Source organism: Oncorhynchus mykiss, chromosome 7 (genome assembly GCF_057628025.1).
Source record: "Oncorhynchus mykiss isolate SJ-2025 chromosome 7, ASM5762802v1, whole genome shotgun sequence".
Classification (NCBI taxonomy): Eukaryota; Metazoa; Chordata; class Actinopteri; order Salmoniformes; family Salmonidae; genus Oncorhynchus; species Oncorhynchus mykiss.
The window spans coordinates 22,600,590-22,621,258 of record NC_143028.1 but is presented as its reverse complement, the minus strand read 5'-3'; the positions used below and the strand labels follow the sequence as shown (position 1 = coordinate 22,621,258).

Here is a 20,669-nt window from a genome sequence, read left to right as displayed (position 1 = left end):
TGGTACCCCCCAAACTCGTCATTAAGCTTGAGTTCCTGGGTCTCGACCCCAACCTGTACAACTGGGTCCTGGACTTTGACGGGCCGCCCCCCAGGTGGTGAAGGTAGGAAACAACATCTCCACCCCACTGATCCTCAACACTGGGGCCCCACAAGGGTGCATTCTCAGCCCTCTCCTGTACTCCCTGTTCACCCATGACTGCATGGCCATGCATGCTTCCAACTCAATCATCAAGTTTGCAGATGACAATACAGTGGTAGGGCTGATTACCAACAACGACGAGACAGCCTACAGTGAGGAGGAGAGGGCCCTCGGAGTGTGGTGTCAAGAAAATAACCTCTCACTCAACGTCAGCAAAACAAAGGAGATGATCGTGGACTTCAGGAAACAGCAGTCCAGTACGATCTGAGAAATTGCTGTCCTGATAGCCAGAAGCTCTTTTCGGTCATAAGTGGCAGACGGTGGCAGAAACATTATGTACAAAAGAAGTTACAAGTAACGCAAAAAAACACACACAATAGCACAATTGGTTAAGAGCCTGTAAAACGGCAGCCATCTCCTCCCGCGCCATTCTACTTTAACATATCAGCTAACCATATCATATGATATAGCAATCTGCTGCTCAACTGTGCAGTCAATAACGTGGAGCACAATCATTAGTTGATGCAATGCAATGCCTGCAATGTAGTTGGGGGGAACGCCACCAAAAGCTTGATCATTAGGATACATTTCCCCCCAGTATACCCTATACTTGATTCAGAACTGAAACTTAAGAATTGAGGATGTTTTTAATGAGATAAAAAAAAAAAGACAAGGTAGCAAAAATGATCGGACAACAGTACATGATATCTCAAAAAGACACCACACAGCAAACTACCAATAGCAGTGTAGTGTTTCTCATAAGCAATGAAATAGTAGCCTGTCTGTCTATTCCATAGTGTGTGTGTGTGTATATGTGCATGCTATAATATCAATAATTGTTTCCCAGAATGCATCTATGTTTGCATATGTTTGTGTGTTTGTATGTGAGAGGGAGAGAGTTATAAAAGAAGGAAATTCAATAAGACAGACAGAAACATATTTTTTTGCTCTTTTGCCTCTACAGCAAACTTCTGATCAGCTTATTTGTCTGCATCCTCTACACTACAGTCTACGGTTTAAAGCATAGCTCTCAGACCAGCTAGCTCTCAGACAACTGGTCCCATATTCTTAAAGCATCTCATAGTAGGAGTGCTGATACAGCTTCAGTTTTAACTTTTGATCATAATGAATAAAATCACATGAACAAGGGGGACCTGATCCTAGATCAGCATTCCCACTCTGAGATGCTTTATAAATATGACCCCTGACCTCAGTTCAGTTTCTGGTCTGTGGTAAATTGCCTATAGATTGTAGTCATCAATGTCTAGGACAGAAAGTGATGCGGAAGACTACCAAATGCATGACGGGTTGTTTCTTTCCACTGATCTTCTCTCATGCTTTACTTTGTGTCAACTGGGTATTTACAAAAAAAAAAAAAAGCATTTATGAATGAAATTTGAAACTAATTTGTGTGGAGAATAGAGAAAGAACTAAGAAGTATTCTACAGGAGAGAAGAGAGCGAGTGCATTGGTGGACAGCACCTGGTGCTGAAATTAGTTCAAGGAGATTTGTTTCCAGGAATCTTTACCAAAGCTCATCTAGCTATTCACCCATTTTATGCAACCTACACCATTCTGGAGTTTCAGTTATTTAACTGTGTAAATGAGAAAGAAAAACATTTGTTTTGGTTTTAAAATGGTGTATTTCAATTGTATCTTTGGTTTTATTGTAGTGTTTAGGCTACACTATTGATGTCTTTGAAGGACTGCTGAAAGATAAGCCTGTGGGATAAAAGAGAAACAAACCAACACAAAAACAAACACCATGTCACTGAAAAAACAGGTCCACAGCCAAACAAACCGCACAATACATGATCAGTTGCCTTGGATACAATCCTGAACCCATATCACCCTAAATGATTGATTGTGTTCTATCTTTGTGCTAGAACATGACAACAACCTGGATGTTTTATGCCATGATTAAATGTTATGTTGTTATGATGATTGTATAATGAGGTGCACCTGATGAACATGACAAAGCAAATGAAAGGAGTCTGTGTATTTTTCTTCCTTTAGACCTTGATGGAAGTATTTACATGGCCATAATTCGGAAAATAATTCGGTAATAATGCATACATACAGATCACACATCAACCCCTATGGGTCACATCAACTAAGCCTTTACACCAGTTGCAAAGTTTGAATCGTTAATTTTATTTTTTGCATTCAATTCCACTAGTGAGGGAACGCATACAGAAATGAAACCATTCCGGTTTCAGGACCATGGACAGCTATGGCTGCGTTTTGTGACTGAGGTTAAATATTTCATATTCTATTTTGTCATCCATTAGGCTACTTGTTGAGCTGACTCTCCTGTCTCTCGAGTCCTCACTATTTTCTAGACTCTGTTTTAGCTTTCAGAGTAGCTGGATGGCTACTGATCCTGCACCTTCTGAAAACAGACCATTCAGGTGCGTCAGAATGGAACGGTCGCAACTCTAAAGATGTCGCGCGCGACACAGCACCTCCAAAAAGTGTTCCAAGAAGAACACGATGGCGACAACTAACCCAGGACCGAGATGACAGTGGACATCAAAAGACAACATCTCTGGCACTTTGCCGCCTAGCAGACACGTAAGCGAAAATCACTGGGCTGACATAGAACCCGGCCCTCATCCGAGAGCCACCACCGGCGGATTCAAGGCGAACGTAAATGCAGGTTGCCGTAAAACGGGTCTACACAAAGGACCAGTGCTGAGCGCAGGCTAGAGCAGAGGAGGGGGAAGCGAGACATGTTGCAACAGAAAACTAGCATCTTCATCGGAGAGCCATGGAGAACGCGGCCCCATCAAATCACGGCTTAATCTCCTCCAACACATTCATTGAATGTGAATTACAGATAATCGCGGAGGTAAACCAGCAGCACCACCCACGACACAACATTTAAGAGGTGAAAAACGCAAATTAGACCCCAAGTCAATGCATGTTGTGGCAGAGAAACCCCCACGGTGGAGTCGGCCGTTGAAGAAGCGCGTTACCAAAATATGACCAGGGGTGCTTGGACGTGTCTGCAGCAAGAAGACGGCTTCAAAATCTGGCTAGAACCCCGCGAGAACGAAAAGCCATTCACCGACTCAGAGCGGGCCCAGAGATGGCGACTGTCCTTGGCTTCACTCTTGTTTGTAACCATTCTGCTCTCTGATCACTTATGGTTCTGCGCCGAGGCGAAATTGACAAGGACCCGTGATAAGTTTGCATTGACGGACATGGGAGTTTACCCATCTGCAAACCCAATCCCATCATCCAACCTCCATTTAGCACACAGCAGCCTCCGAGAAAACGAATATGCTATTTTTGTAGGGAATTCTACCAAACCTTTGTGGCGACTTGAAACTTGCCTTCGCGATAGTTTATCTAAAAACTGCTTTACTTTTGATGACGCCGACCATTTGTGCAAGGACCTTTCGGGAAAAGAAGGGACCCGGACTGTAAATATAAGTGATTTGTACCTTTCCTTTTGTAATTCTTATTCTCTTTTGGATTTGTTTTACGGGTCTACGAGTCCGGACAATTTGAACTGCAGTCTTGACGTGATTATTGATGGCGATGTGGCGAGGTGCAGCCTGTGCGTCCAGGCGTACCAGCGCTACGACCAACACGCCCTGGAGAAATATGAGGAATTTGAGCTTATGACTCAGAAATATGAAACGGATGCATATTCAGTGAGAACATGCATGGATGAATGTAAGGTAGGCTGACGGGGATCGTCCCCCAATCTGTTGGTTTTGCCTAAATAGATGCAGTTTGGTCTCATACAGTCGTCAATCGTCATGGTAACGGATGTCAGATTCAAGGAGATCCTCTGCTCTCTTACCAGAAGGCTCAAACAGGATGAGAAGCATATGGCCTTATAGTCTAAGGTCTTGCATGTGTGTCTTTGGTTGTTTTTTCCACAATTGAGGAGTTTTAAATCGGTTGTGGAATGGAAAAAGGGCAAGGCCTTGAGGTGTCCTAACTTTCCTTCCACAGGCTCCACAATATCACTAGAAATAGGCTATTATTTCCAAGCAAATATCAGCCAGATTTACATGTTAATTATTTCTGTAAAATATTGATTTAGATATTTTATTTTGTGCTAGGCTAGTATATGGCAAAGACTACAATAGCTACTACTATTTTCCTATTCATGCATCATCCCGCACCGCACCACACGCAGGTGGTGGTCTTTTTTCAGTATTGAGCTGCGCATGCGGTGTAGCGGCCACTCGGTGCCAGGTGTTCCGCCATGGCCACTCCACTCCACTCCACATTGAGTACATTTCAATAACGTTAACAGGGCACCGGTGGCTTCCATTCCTAATCCGCTGGAAGGGCCTTTCCCCCCGTCGCATTTGGCACAGCTCGTTATTCGCCTGCTGTATGTAGCCCAGGGCAGTCTTATCAGTCGTAAACTCGACAATGGCGTTGACACAGAATTACGACAGCTGCTCTCTTTTTATCACATAATTTATACCTCAAATATGACTATGTGGCCTGGAGGAAGCTCCGAACCTGTAGTATTGTTTTACACTTCACCGACTGGTTGGTCAAGAGCCATTAAAATAGAGGTCTATGTTTCAGTGTGCCCTTGCCATCTCTATTCGGTAATTGTATGCAACATTCACGAGTAGCCTGCTTGGAAAACATCGTTTATAGTGCATTCGAGGTTTTTGGTGTGAGATTTCCTGTGCCTTTAGAGTTTCAGTATAGAATTGTTGTTTAGTTTTAATCTTATTTTTTTAATAGTCGACAGCCAGACAGCCACCATGGACGTGTGTGAGAGCTGTCCATGGTGCTGAGATCCATCTATAGAAAGGCGACGCTCCAAGCGAATGGCAGCCAGGCGGTCAGTATTCATGAACCAGTCAGTGACAACAAACAAACAAATCATGATAAATCATCAATTAAATAAATGCATTTGCTTGAATATGACTATGATTCTGTATACACACATAGGCTACAGTAGCGCACCTCATCTTATTAATTAACGTGAATGATCAACACAACAGAGGGAGATTGATTCAAAATGTTTTATTCAGCATTGTGGAAATCGTATCAGCATTGTGGAAATCGTAAAGTAGGCCTATATTGTTGTTGGTTGACTGTTGAAGTGTAATGCTCTTTATACTGATGATGCACCAGTAGATTAGATAGGCCTAGTCTACATGATATCCAAAGCCACACAGGGGGGGGGGGGGGGGGGGCACAGTGTGGGATCGAGTTGCTACTAGACACTGATCTTGGGTCAGTTTCACATTTCCCCCACTAATGGTTAAGGCTAGAATTGGGGGGTGGGGGAAATGGGGCACCACCTGAAGTGCTCTATGAAAACAGGTGTCTGTAAAGCTGACATATGAGTCATGATAATAGTGTGTGTGTGTGTGTGTGTGTGTGGTGCTGAAAAGACAGCCTCCCACCAATAGGCCAGGAATCACTGTGATGAGGATGCAGTAACAGCCACACTATTTTATGATGATTTTGGCAGGTTACTTTTGGCAGGATGCTTTCGTCCTTGTGGAGCTTACTGTGGTTCGACAATGATGAGGTAACACAACCAAAACATTGGCCTACATGCTCATATTTGTTTGATAATTATCAAGGGACATCTCCATCACTACCAAATGTTGGTTAAGATTAGTTCTCTCTTATCAGTATTTACAGTTAATTTGTAAAAAAAAAAAATGTATTTTGAATTTCATCCTCTTTTTCTCTCTCATGCTGTCTCAACCTCTCCTCCAGTACTACCTTCATCCCTAATTTTGACAGGCAGATGATGGATGTTGAGGACATCACTCTAAAACCCAAAGCATTTTTAACTCAAATACATCTAGTAAGTTGTACTCAAAGTCAATGAAAAGTCATTATCACTTAAAAATGTTAATATGGCACTGACTCAAAACTAAATGAGAAGTCACACTAATATATATATTTTTAAAGATACAGTATGATAACAAATTCACTTTTTTTTCCCAGCATACTCTACTGCAGGTAGATTTTTTGGAATTGTTTTTAATATCTGTGTTTATGCATGTACATTGATTGATTGATTCAATCATTGAATTTTTGCATCGATAAGGGAAATGGTTCTTAACCCTAGCAGTCATTATGATTGCAGGTTGCGGGTGAATACAATTCGCAACTGTTGGATAGATGAATACAGGCTAGATTCCAATAGGAATTACACATCACTTTGCAAGCCAGAATAATGTCATTTACAGTTAGTGTTTCAAAATTCTAGTAAATTTCCAAGGTTTTCCAGAAATCCTGGTTGGAAGATTACTGGAAAAATGTTTGCGAAAGTTTGCAACCCTACTTGTAAACTATGAGTTTAAGGCCACTATATAAGGCCTTCTGATATATGTAGTGGTTCAATTACAATGATAATATTCACCTAGGAACTCACTTGGGGAAGTCCAAAGGACTGAAAATTGATGAATTCAACAACCATGTCTCAGTCACTAACAAATACAGTCATGGGTGGAAACTATACAAATGGATAAAAAAAAGGCAAGGCACACTGGGAAATTGTTAAAATCAAATCAAACTGTATTTGTCGACTACAACAAGTGTAGACTTTACTGTGAAATGCTTACTTACAATACAAGCCCTTCACCAACAGTAAAGTTCAAGAAGAGAAGAAAATATTTACCAAGTAGACTAAAATAAAAAGTAATAATAAAAAGTAACACAATATCGAGGCTATATACAGGGGGCAGGGTATTGAGTCAGTGTGTGGGGTACAAGTTAGTTGAGGTAATTTGTACATGTAGGTGGGGGTGAAGTGACTTTGCATAGATAATAAACAGTGTTTATTATATATGCATATTCAATGTAAATTGTCTTGTGGCTATTTTATTCATTGTTCAGCAATCTTATGGCTTGGGGGTAGAACCTGTTGAGGAGTCATTTGGTCCTAGACTTGGTACCCTTGGTGCTCTGGTACCGCTTGCCGTGCGGTAGCAGAAAAAACATTTCTATAACTTGGGTAACTGGAGTCTCTGACAATTTTATGGGCTTTGCTCTGACACCGCCTATTATATAGGTCCTGGATGGCAGGAAGCTTGGCCCCAGTGATGTATCGGGCCGTTCTCACTACCCTCTGTAGCGCCTTATAGTCAGATGCCGAGCAGTTGCCATACCAGGCGGTGATGCAACCGGTCAGGATGCTCTCGACGGTGCAGCTGTAGAACCTTTTGATGATCTGGGGACCCATGCCAAATATTTTCAGTCTCCTGAGGGGGAAAGGTTTGGCAAGTTTGGACCATGATAGTTCATTGGGGATGTGGAAACCAAGGAAGTTGAAACTCTCGACCCACTCCACTACAGCCCCGTCAATGTTAATGGGGGCCTGTTGGGCCCACCTTTTCCTGTAGTCCACGATCAGCACCTTTGTCTTGCTCACACAGAGAGAGGTTGTTGTCCTGGCATCACACTGCCAGTTCTCTGACCTCCTCCCTATAGGCCGTCTCATAGTTGTCAGTGATCAGGCCTACCACTGTTGTGTCATCAGCAAACTTAATGATGGGAGGATGCTGTTGATGTGAGCCATGACCTGCCTATCAAAGCACTTCATGGCTATTGACGTGAGTGCCACGGGGTGGTATTCATGTAGGCAGGTTACCTTTGCTTCCTTGGGCACAGGGACTATGGTGGTCTGCTTGAAACATGTAGGTATTACAGACTCGGTCAGGGACAGTTTGAAAATGTCAGTGAAGTTACTTGACAGTTGGTCCGCACATGCATTGAGTACACATCCTGGTAATCCATCTCGCCCAGCGGCTTTGTGAATGTTGACCTATTAAAAGATTTTGTCCACATCAGCTACCGAAAGCGTTATCACACAGTCATCCAAAACAGCTGGTGCTCTCATGCATGCTTCAGTGTTGCTTGCCTCGAAGCGAGCATGAAAGGCTGGTAGGCTTGCGTCACTGGGCAGCTCGTGTCTGGGTTTCCCCTTGTAGTCCGTTATAGTTTTCAAGCCCTGCCACATGTGATGAGCGTCAGAGCCGGTGTAGTAGTATTCAATCTTTATCCTGTGTTGATGCTTTGCTTGTTTGATGGGTCATCTGAGGGCATAGTAGGATTTCTTATAAGTGTACGGATTAGTCTCCCGCTCCTTGAAAGCAGCAGCTCTTGTCTTTAGCTCGATGAGGATGTTGCCTGTAATCCATGGCTTCTGGTTGAGATATGTACGTACAGTCACTGTGGGGACAACGTCGTCAATGCAGTTATTGATGAAGCCAATGCCATTGGATGAAATCCGGAACATATTCCTGTCTGTGCTAGCAAAATGGTCCTGTAGCCCATTATCCGCGTCATCTGACCACTTCCGTGTTGAGCGAGTCACTGGTACTTCCTGCTTTAGTTTTTGCTTGTAAGCAGGAATCAGGAAGATATAATTATGGTCAGATGTGCCAAATGGAAGGTAGGGGAGAGCTTTGTGTGCATCTCTGTGTGTGGAGTAAAGGTGGTCTAGGATTTATTTTTCTCTGGTTGCATGTGACATGCTGGTAAAAATTTGGTAAAACTGATTTAAGTTTTCCTGCATAAAAGTCCCCTTCCCCCACTAGGAGTGCCGTTTCTGGGTGAGCATTTTCTTCTTTGCTTATGGCCTTACAGAGTTGGTTGAGAACAGTCTTAGTGCCAGATTCATTCTGTGGTGGTAAATAGATGGCTACGATGAGAACTCTCTTGGTAGATAGTGTGGTCTATAGCTTATCATAAAGTTACTTTACCTCAGGCCAGCAATACCTCAAGACTTCTTTAATATTAGACATCGTGCACCAGCTGTTATTGACAAATAGACACACACCCCCACCCCTCGTCTTTCCAGAGGTAGCGTTTCTGTTCTGCCGGTGCATGGAAAATCCTGCTAGCTCTACGTTGTCCATATCGTCGTTCAGCCACGTCTCGTTGAAACATAAGATGTTACAGTTTTTGATGTCCCATTGGTAGGATAATCTTAATCGTAGGTCATCAATTTTATTTTCCAATGATTGCACGCTAGCAAGAAAAACGGATGTCAGTGGGAGTTTACTCGCCTACGGATTCTCAGAAGGCAGCCCGATCTGCGGGCCCTTGTCCTGCATCTTTTCTTCACGCAAAAGGCAGGTACCTGGGCCGGTTCCAGTGAAAGCAGGATATCCTTCTCGTCGGACTCGTTAAAGGAAAAAGTTTCTTCCAGTCCACGGTGAGTAATCGCTGTTTTGATGTCCAGAAGTTATTTTCGGTCATAAGAGACGGTAGCAGCAACATTATGTACACAATACGTTTAAAAAATTGTTACACAAAACACTTAAAAAAAAAAATAGCACATGTTTGAGTAGCCAGAACTTATCCGGTTTAAAGTGTAAAGGGTGTGTTTCTCTCTCTCTCATTGATGAGACATGGACAGGGAGTCTTGTCCCAGTGGTGTGTATATGAACTCAGAGGTGTTAGCACGGTCACACACCCTTTATTAACTTCGGCATATATCTCACTGTCCAATTACTGTAAAGTATTACAGAGCTTCAGTATTGGAACAGTTATTCCAACCCCAACAATCATGCTTGCATTCCAAATGGCATCCTATTCCCTATATAGTGCACTGCTTTTGATCAGAGCCCTCAAAAGTAGTGCACTAAGTAGGGAATAGGGTGATTTTTGTGTTGTTTCTATCTTTACATGCTTTTGCCATAGACTACATGCTTTTGCCATAGATTCACAATGTAAGGCTGGTCCTATATCTGTTTGTGCTGGCTTGCCAATTCCTATTGTCAATGTTTGGTGTGACAATCAGAATAGGAGTTGACAAGATAGCACAAATAGATCTGGGACCAGGCTAGAGTCGCTATGTGTCACAATATAGCGTGCCTGATGCAGTGTGTTCTGTTGGCCAATTGACTGCTGTCACAAGGGGCAGGTTCAAAGAGAGGTCACTCTTCAGAGATTTGTATGGAAACATCTGGACATACTGTAGATACTTGTGGCTCAGTTGGTAGAGCATAGCGCTTGTGGGTGTGTGTCTGTGTGTGTGTGCATGTGTATGTGTGTGTTTAAGTAGTGGCTGGAACAGAATTAATGGAATGGTATCAGCCATTACTATGAGTCATCCTTCCCTCACCACAAGTGAGTGAGTGATCCCTCTGGATTCCCTCCCTTGTCAGACAAACAGGTCATGTACAATCAGGGTTGGGTAGGTTACTTTCTAAATGTAATCCGTTACAGTTACTAGTTACCAATGTAACTTTTGGATTACCCAAACTCAGTAACATAATCTGATTACATTCCATTACTTTTAGATTACTTTCCCTTTTAGAGGCATTAGAAGAAGACAAACATCTATGTTACCAATTGAACGACATCTATTGCAGGATAAATCAGTGTTAAAGTTTACATAGCTGGCCATATATGAATGTTACATTTTACTTTATGGGTTGGTGATGTAGACTTCTTCCAACCCATCGCTTTCTACTTGCGAAAATATTAACCTCCTTGGCATTTTTCCTATTTTGTTGCCTTACTTCCTGGAATTAAAATAGATTTTTGGGGGGTTTGTATCATTTGATTTGCACAACATGTCTACCACTTTGAAGATGCAAAATATTTTTTGTTGTGAAACAAACAAGAAATAAGACTAAAAAACTGAAAACTTGAGCGTGCATAACTATTCACCCCCCAAGTTAATACTTTCTCCTGGGGTATGTCTCTATAAGCTTGGCACATCTAGCCACTGATATTTTTGCCCATTCTTCAAGGCAAAACTGCTCCAGCTCCTTCAAGTTGGATGGGTTCTGCTAGTGTACAGCAATCTTTAAGTCATACCACAGATTCTCAATTGGATTGAGGTCTGGGCTTTGACTAGGCCATTGTAAGACATTTACATGTTTCACCTTAAACCACTCAAGTGTTGCTTTAGCAGTATGCTTAGGGTCATTGTCCTGCTGGAAGGTAAACCTCCGTCCCAGTCTCAAATCTCTGGAAGACTGAAACAGGTTTCCCTTAAATATTCCCTGTATTTAGCACCATCCATCATTCCTTTAATTCTGACCGGTTTCCCAGTCCCTGGCGATGAAACACATCCCCACAGCATGATGCTGCCACTATCATGATTCACTATGGGGATGGTATTCTCGGGGTGATTCGAAGTGTTGGGTTTGCGCCAGACATAGCGTTTTCCTTGATGGCCAAAACGCTCAATTTTAGTCACATCTGACCAGAGTACCTTCTTCCATATGTTTGGGGAGTCTCCCACATGCCTTTTGGCGAACACCAAACATGTTTGCTTATTCTTTTCTGGCCACTCTTCCGCGAAGCCCATCTCTGTGGATTGTACAGCTTAAAGTGGTCCTATGGACAGATACTCCAATCTCTGCTGTGGAGCTTTGCAGCTCCTTCAGGGTTATCTTTGGTCTCTTTGTTGCCTCTCTAATGCCCTCCTTTTTAAATATTTTTTTATTTCACCTTTATATAGCCAGGTAGGAAAGTTGAGAACAAGAGAGGGTTCAGATTGTCTAGTCCGGCTGATTTGTAGGGGTCCAGATTTTGCAGCTCTTTCAGAACATCAGCTATCTGGATTTGGGTGAAAGAGAAATGGTGGGGGCTTGGGCGGGTTGCTGTGGGGGGTGCCGGGCAGTTGACCGGGGTAGGGGTAGCCAGGTGGAAAGCATGGCCAGCCTTAGAAAAATGCTTATTGAAATTCACTGTGGTGACAGAGTTTCCTAGCCTCAGTGCAGTGGGCAGCTGGGAGCTGCTCTTATTCTCCATGGACTTTACAGTGTCCCAGAACTTTTTTGAGTTTGTGGTACAGGATGCAAATTGCAGATCCTTGTCTGGTCTGTGAGTTTTTGGTAGGCGGCCCTCTCTTGGCAGGTTTGTTGTGGTGCCATATTCTTTCCATTTTTTAATAATGGATTTAATGGTGCTCCGTGGGATGCTCAAAGTTGAGGATATTTTTTTATAACCCAACCCTGATCTGTACTCTCCACAACTGTGTCCCTGACCTGTTTGGAAAGCTCCTTGGTCTTCATAGTGCCCCTTGCTTAGTGGTGTTGCAGACTCTGGGGCCTTTCAGAACAGGTGTATATACAGGTGTATATACTGAGATCATGTGACAGATTATATGACACTTAAATAAAGTCCACCTGTGTGCAATGTAACTAATTATGTGTCTTCTAAAGGTAATTGTTTGCACCAGATCTTACTTTACGTTGGGGCTTCACGCACCACTTTTCCATTTAAAAAAAAAGTTAAACAAGTAATTCTTTCATTTCACTTAACCAATTTGGTCTATTTTGTGTATGTCTATTACATGAAATCCAAATAAAAATGTATTTGAATTACAGGTTGTAATGCAACAAAATAGGAAAAACGCCAAGGGGGTGAATACTTTTGCAAGGCACAGTATATGGCTCCTATTGCAGGCTGGTCACTAGAAACACACAACAATTTCAGATATTTGAAAAGGTCCTGAGGACTTCGATATATGCCGTCCTTTTGTCAGGTGCGTGAATGAGGACCCAAAAGCGAATTAACAAACAGAGTTTCTTTAATGATGAACACACGTGGGCTCAGATGGACAGGTAGATTCCGACAGGACAGGACAAGGTTGCAGCAAACACGATGATAGTCTGGTTCAGGCATGAGACACACAAACAAGAATCCGACAAAGACAGGAGCAGAAACAGAGAGAGATATAGGGACCTAATCAGAGGGAAAAAGGGAACAGGTGGGAAAAGGGGTGAATGAGGTAGTCAGAGAAGACAAGGAACAGCTGGGGGAAAGAGGGACAGAAACGGTAACCTAGTACGACCAGCAGAGGGAGACAGGGTGAAAGGAAAGGACAGAAACAAGACACAACATGACAATACATGACACCTTTAGTTTGATACTTTCACCAAACCATAGTCCTAACCTTAACCATTCTGAATTAATACCTAAACGTAACCCTTTGAGATGTTTCTGTTTTAACCCTGTAACCACGCGGAATTAATGGGTCAAAAAACGACGTTCATCCAAATACGTCAAATCCCGAAGTGAAACTATGAGATCAAGTTGCCTACTGACGCTTATAGGCCACGTTCACACTCAAATTGTACAACTGATGTACAAAATGTTTGACAAAATAGTTAAAACAAAGATCTTCTCTGTAATGGTTTCCTCCAGCATCTTCACAAGGTCCTTTGCTGTTGTTCTGGGATTGATTTGCACTTTTCTCACCAAAGTACGTTCATCTCTAGGAGACAGAACACGTCTCCTTCCTGAGCGGTATGACGGCTGCGTGGTCCCATGGTGTTTATACTTGCATAATATTGTTTGTACAGATGAACGTGGTACCTTCAGGCATTTGGAAATTGCTCCTAAGGATGAACCAGACTTGTGGAGGGCTACATTGGCTGATTTCTTTTGATTGTCCCACGATGTCAAGCAAAGAGGCACTGAGTTTGAAGATAAGCCTTGAAATACATCCACATATGGCATATTAAATATATGATGCTATTGTTATCATATAGAAACATAATGGAATATTGTACATCATGTTAGCATCAACATACATTATTGTTTAATTCAATTTCACATAATTTCGTATTTCATTTTTGATACATGTGATGTTGGTTCAACCTTAATATCTAATGATCATCATCAACAGAGGGAACATATCAGGTGTACGCTAATAAGCTGTAAAAAAATATTTTTTTATTTTTAAGACAGTCAATATTCAGACCACTAGGGGTCAATGTTTTTAGATAGGATATCCAGGAACCCTCTCTTTGTAGTAGTAGGATCTCAATGTTACCTCCTCTCCTTGGTAGAGCAACATGCTCAATGCCTGTGTATTTGAGGGAGGAGATGGGATGGTTAGCTTCAACAAGGTGAGCTGCTACTGGATAGTCAATGTTCTTACACCTGATTGAGCTGCGGTGTTCAGCTATGCATTGTTTTAATTGTCTTTTCATTTGTCCTACATAGGCTTTTCCACATGAACAGGTGATGAGATAGATTACTCCCTTGGTCTTGCATGAGATGATACCCCTAACAGGGATCTTTCGACCTGTATGTGGGTGTCTGACGAAAGACGTTTCTATGGTGTTATTACGCTGTGCGCATGAGCCACATTTGCAGTTTCCTTTGGGATAGGTGTCAAGAGTGTCTGAGTGGGCTCAGGGGGCATGTCAGATCTCACCAAGCTATCTCCAATATTGCGACCACTCTTATAGACCACCAGTAGGGGTTCCTTGAAGAAGTGTGCAATTTTTTTCTTGTCTGATTGCAGAATATGCCTGTGCTTTCTCAGGATTGCTTTCATTTTCTCCGAACCCTTGGTGTACTTACGACAAAGGGCGGTTGCATTGTTTTTCTTTTTTGGTTGAGTTTTTAGTAATTCCGCTCTTGGTTTTTGAGATATTTTCATCATTGCCGCGTCAAGAGTTTTGTCCTTGTAGCCTCTCATTTTGAATGTATCTGTCATTTCTTTAGCATTGCTGTTAAAACCGTTTAACCCTGCGTAACTGGCTATATGGTAGACCATTCTTGAGGGGAAGGGGATGCATACTATCCTCACATAGCAAGGTATTGCGATCTGTGGGCTATGTGCATAAGTCTGTGTGGAATGCATCATTCTCTTTGATAATCCATCAATCCAGGTAGGATATCTTTCTCTTTTCAGTCTACATGGTGAATTTGAGGTATTCAGAGCTCTCGTTTAGTAGCGTTTGGAGTTCATTTAGTTCCTACTGACTTCCTTCCCAGAGCACAAATACATCATCTATGTATCTCTTCCAGCAAAGTATTTTACTTTCTAAGGGGTGTGTCTCTGTTTTAAAAAGGAATGCTTCTTCAAATTGTCCCACATACAGGTTTGCATAGTTGGGAGGAAAAGGGGAGCCCATGGCTACACCCCAAATTTGAAGGAAAAAGTCAGACTCAAAGTCAAGTAGTTATGGGATAATACCAGTTCAGGAAGTTGTAAGATGCAATGATTGGATGTAGCAAGGGTAGAGTCTCTTGTGACTAGTGTCTTTGACATAAGTGTCTTTGTGAGACGCAGAGTAAGTGAACGGATGATCTCCGCATGTGTGGTCCCCGCCGTGAAGTATGGAGGAGGATGTGTGATGGTGTGGGAGTGCTTTCCTGGTGACACTGTCTGTGATTTATTTGAATTCAAGGCACACTTAACCAGCATGGCTACCACTGCATTCTGCAGCGATACGCTATCCCATCTGGTTTGCACTAAGTGGGGCAATCATTTGTTTTTCGACAGGACAATGACCAAAACACACCTCCAGGATGTATAAGGGCTATTTGGAGAGTGATGAAGTGCTGCATCAGATGACCTGGCCTCCACAATCACCCAACCTGAACACAATTGAGATGGTTTGGGGTGAGTTGGACCGCAGAGTGTAGGAAAAGCAGCCATTGACTCTCACATTGACTCTGTACCGGTACCCTGGACTAACCGGTGCCCCCGCACATGGACTCTGTACTGGTACCCTGGACTAACCGGTGCCCCCGCACATTGACTCTGTACCGGTACCCTGGACTAACCGGTGCCCCTGCACATTGACTCTGTACCGGTACCCTGGACTAACCGGTGCCCCCGCACATTGACTCTGTACCGGCACCCCCGTATATAGCCTCACTATTGTTATTTTACTGCTGCTCTTTAATTACTTGTTACTTTTATTTGACATATTTTACTTATCTATTTTTTTTACTTAACGCTTATTTTTCAGAACTGCATGGTTGGTTAAGGGCTTGTAAATAGGCATTTCACTGTAAGGTCTACAGCTGATGTAGTCGGCGAATGTGACAAATAAAATTAGATTTATTTGATTTGATATTCAGCCCATTTGCTATGAGAAGCGAAATTGAGCTCAGGTGCATCCTCTTTCCATTGATCATCCTTGAGATGTTTCTACAACATGATTGGAGTCCAACTGTGGCTAATTCAATTGATTGGACATGATTTAGAAAGGCACACACCTGTCTATATAAGGTCCCACAGTGGACAGTGCACGTCAGAGAAAAAAACAAGTCATGAGGTCAAAGGAATTGAGCGTAGAGTTCTGAGAGAGGATTGTGCTGAGGCCCAGATCTGGGGAAGGGTACCAAAACATTTCTGCAGCATTGAAGTTCCCAAAGAACAAAGTGGCCTCTACCATTCTTAAATAGAAGAAGTTTGGAAACACCAAGACTCTTCCTAGAGCTGGCCGGCCGGCTAATCTGAGCAATCGAGAGAGAAGGGCCTTGGTCATGCAAGTGACCAGGAACATAATGGTCACTCTGACAGAGCTCTAGAGTTCCTCTGTGGAGATGGGATAACATTCCAGAAGGACAACCATCTCTGCAGCACTCCACCAGTCAGGCTTTTATGGTGGAGTGGCCAGTTGGAAGCCTCTCCTCAGTAAAAGGCACATGACAGCTCGCTTGGAGTTTACAAAAAAGACACCTAAAGACTCTCGGAGATGAGAAACAAGATTCTCTGGTCTGATGAAAACAAGATTGAACACTTTGGCATGAATCTGGAGGAAACCTTGCACCATCCCTACAGTGAAGCGTGGTGGTGGCAGCATCATGCTGTGGGGATGTTTTTCAGCGGCATTGACTTTGAGACTAGTCATGATTGAAGCAAAGATGAACGGAGCAAAGTACAGAGAGATCCCTGATGAAAACCTGCTCCCGAGCGCTCAGGACCTCAGGCTGGGGCGAAGGTTCAACTTCCAACAGGACAATGACCCTAAGCACACTGCCAAGACAATGCAGGAGTGGCTTCGGGACATGTCTCTGAATGTCCTTGAGTGACCCAGCTAGAGCTCGGACTTGAACCCGATCGATCATACATCTCTGGAGAAACCTGAAAATAGCCATGCAGCAATGCTCCCCTTCCAACTTGACAGAGCTTGAGAAGATCTGCAGAGAAGAATCAGAGAAACACCCTAAATACATGTTTGCCAAGCATGTAGCATCATACCCAAGAAGACTCATGGCTGTAATTGCTGACAAAGATGCTTCAACAAAGTACTGAGTAAAGGATCTGAATACTTATGTAAATAAGTATTCCAACATTTCTAAAAACCTGTTTTTGCTTTGTCATTATGGGGTATTGCGTGTAGATTGGTGAAGGGAAAAACAAATAATTTAATCAATTTTAGAATAAGGCTTTAACATAACAAAATGTGGAAAATGTCAAGTGGTCTGAGAACTTTCCAAATGCCAGTCAAATGATTAGACACACCTACTCATTAAAGGGATTTTCTTTATTGGTACTATCTTCTACATTGTAGAATAATAGTGAAGATATCAAACTATGAAATATTACATATGGAATCATGTAGTAACCATCAAAGTGTTAAACAAATCAAAATATATTTTAGTTTTTAGATTCTTCAAAGTAGCCACCATTTGCCTTGATGACAGCTTTGCACACTCTTGGTATTCTCTCAACCAGCTTCATGAGGAATGCTTTTCCAGCAGTCTTGGATTTCCCACATATGCTGAGCACTTGTTGGCTGCTTTTCCTACACTCTGCGGTCCAACTCACCCCAAACCATCTCAATTGTGTTGAGGTTGGGTGATTGTGGAGGCCAGGTCATCTGATGCAGCACTTCATCACTCTCCAAATAGCCCTTACACAGCCTGGAGGTGTGTTTTGGTCATTGTCCTGTTGAAAAACAAATGATTGCCCCACTTAGTGCAAACCAGATGGGATAGCGTATCGCTGCAGAATGCTGTGGTAGCCATGCTGGTTAAGTGTGCCTTGAATTCAAATAAATCACAGACAGTGTCACCAGGAAAGCACTCCCACACCATCACACATCCTCCTCCATACTTCACGGCGGGGACCACACATGCGGAGATCATTCGTTCACTTACTCTGTGTCTCACAAAGACACAGCGATTGAAACCAAAAATCTCAAATTTGGACTCATCAGACCCAATGACAGATTTCCATTGTTTGTGTTTCTTGGCCCAAGCAAGTCTGGTCCTATTATTGGTGCCCTATAGTTGTGGTTTGATTCCAGCAATTCGACCATGAAGGCCTGATTCACACAGTCGCCTCTGAACAGTTGATGTTGAGATGTGTCTGTTACTTGAACTCTGTGAAGCATTTATTTGGGCTGTATTCTAAGCTGCAGTTTACTTTAATGAACTTTGCTTCCATTCCTGTGGTGGTCCTCATGAGAGCCAGTTTCATCAAAACGTTTGATGGCTCTTGCGACTGCTCTTGAAACTTTCAAAGTTCTTGACATTTTCCACGTTGACTGACTTTCATGTCTTAAAGTAATGATGGACTGTTGTTTCTCTTTGCTTATTTGAGCTGTTCTTGCCATAATATGGACTTGGTCTTTTACCAAATAGGCTATCTTCTGTATACCACCCTTACCTTGTCAAAATACAACTGATTGGCTCAAACGCAAATGAACTTTTAAGGCACACCTGTTAATTGAATTGCATTCCAGATGACTACCTTCATGAAGCTGGTTGACATAATGCCAAGAGCTGTGCAAAGCTGTCATCAAGGCAAAGGGTGGCTACTTTATAGAATCTCAAATATAAAATATATTTGGATTTGTTAAAACATTTTTGGGGTTACTACATGATTCCATGTATGTCATTTCATAGTTTTGATGTCTTCACTACTATTCTACAATGTAGAAAATAGTCTAAATATGGAAAAACCCTTGAATGAGTAGGTGTGTCCAAACTTTTGACTGGTACTGTACATCACATAATGTATGTCGTGTAAGTCATTTGTGAGCTGTTGACATATTTTCCTCTTGAAAGATAGTAAACATGATCAGTCAGTCCATCCACCCACCCATCCATCTATCCATCCATTAGAATATCTTCGCTCTGAAGGTTTATTATAGCTTTACTGTAAGTATTTTTTATTGTAAAGTTACAATAAGTAATGCCGAAATTCAAGTTACTCAGTGGTTGGACCACATCATCATGGTGAATGGTAAATCATAAAGATGAAATAACTGAGTGAATGTATTTCAGGGTTTCACTGTTACAGTTTTTTTTTCAATTGCTAACAAGCATCGGTCAATACTGAAGCCACTTTTTAAAATCTCTTCACACAGTCTGCATTGCCAACATGCACTTTGGCCGAACAGTTAATCTCACCTCCAGAACTCACTCAAACCACCAAAACACTTTATACATATCACAAAATAAGCTCGTTCGACCATAACACTGGCAACAATTCTCACTCAGAAAGCATACATTGTCACCCATAACACACTGACCTAAAAAACACTAACAACAGGGACCATTACATAAATTATTAACTTTTTTCTTTGAAGTTTGAATGATTTTTCACATAAATAAGTATTTCATGATAGAATAAGAATAACACCTTTTCACTTTATTGACTGTAAAGTATATGTAACAATAATGAATCAATTTGCTTCAGTAGCCTTTAGTTTTTTTCTATATCTTGGCATATAGTAATTTACTTGTGAAAAATAAAAAGTTAAAAAAACAAATTCCTGAAATTCCAGGGCTGCAATAATAATTGCAAAAAAAATTACATCAACAACATGTATAGTCTAACCACCCATACTGTAAAGTACTGTGGGTGTTCTAGTTCTCTCCCTCTCCGGCATTTGGCCACAAGTTCTCATCAACATCACATCTTATGTCTTCTCTGGCGATGCATCTTGGAAAGTATCTTCTGGGATGTCTAATCCAACCCTTGGCAGTCTTCAGGAGAAGTGTCTCCACACCCTGCCAGTCTTCAGGAGAAGTGTCTCCACACCCTGGCAGTCTTCAGGAGAAGTGTCTCCACGCCCTGGCAGTCTTCAGGAGAAGTGTCTCCACACCCTGGCAGTCTTCAGGAGAAGTGTCTCCACACCCTGCATTCATGGCATCCAGTAATTACATATGGTCATGTGGATGGTGGTCATAAACCTTCCACCTCCACGCAGAGAAAAACTCCTCTATGGGGTTTAGGAAGGGGGAGAATGGAGGCAGGAATAGTACTGACATCCTGGGATGTGCAGCAAACCAGTCTGTGACTGCAGCAGAGTGGTGGAATGCCACATTATCCCACACAACAACGATGGCAGGGAGTTTCTTGCCCCTCTCTCCTCCGCTGGCACAAGGCGATTATGCAGGTCATCTAGAAAGTAAATGAGCCCCTCTGTATTTTAGGGGCAAATGAGTGGCTTGTGTAACAGCAAACCATCATTGGACAGTGCTGCACACATTGTGATGTTAGCTCCTCTCTGGCCTGGAACATCTACAGTTGCTCTCTGTCCAATCACATTTCTTCCCCTGCAGTGTTTTTTTTTGCCAGGTTGAATCCAGCTTCATCCACAAAGATGAATGTATGTGTAGATTGCCTGGCTTCCATCTCCTTATTCTCCAAAATAGAGTAAATATACAGTTTTACAGTACATTACATTACGCATAGCTGTGTATGTACCCTGTTTGGCAACGAGACTAAAAACAGGACACTTGGGTAGGCTTTCAGCTGAGATTTTCTATAGGTTTCAATATGGTTACTGCAGAAATGCACATTTGGCATCATTCTGTTTTGAATGTGTTTTTAACAGTTTTGGAAA

The 20,669-nt window shown here is 42.3% G+C and overlaps 1 protein-coding gene across 1 annotated transcript in view; it reads left to right on the top strand.

The window, feature by feature from the left end:
* The first annotated feature begins 2,435 nt into the window (after nucleotides 1-2,435).
* Nucleotides 2,436-20,669, top strand: part of nalf1 (NALCN channel auxiliary factor 1) — a 60,033-nt gene continuing 41,799 nt past the window's right edge. Inside the window, exon 1 of the mRNA XM_021608979.3 lies at nucleotides 2,436-3,830. Coding sequence (XP_021464654.3) covers nucleotides 3,126-3,830 — 705 coding nt within the window. The 5' untranslated portion in view covers nucleotides 2,436-3,125. The remainder of the gene's footprint in view (nucleotides 3,831-20,669) is intronic.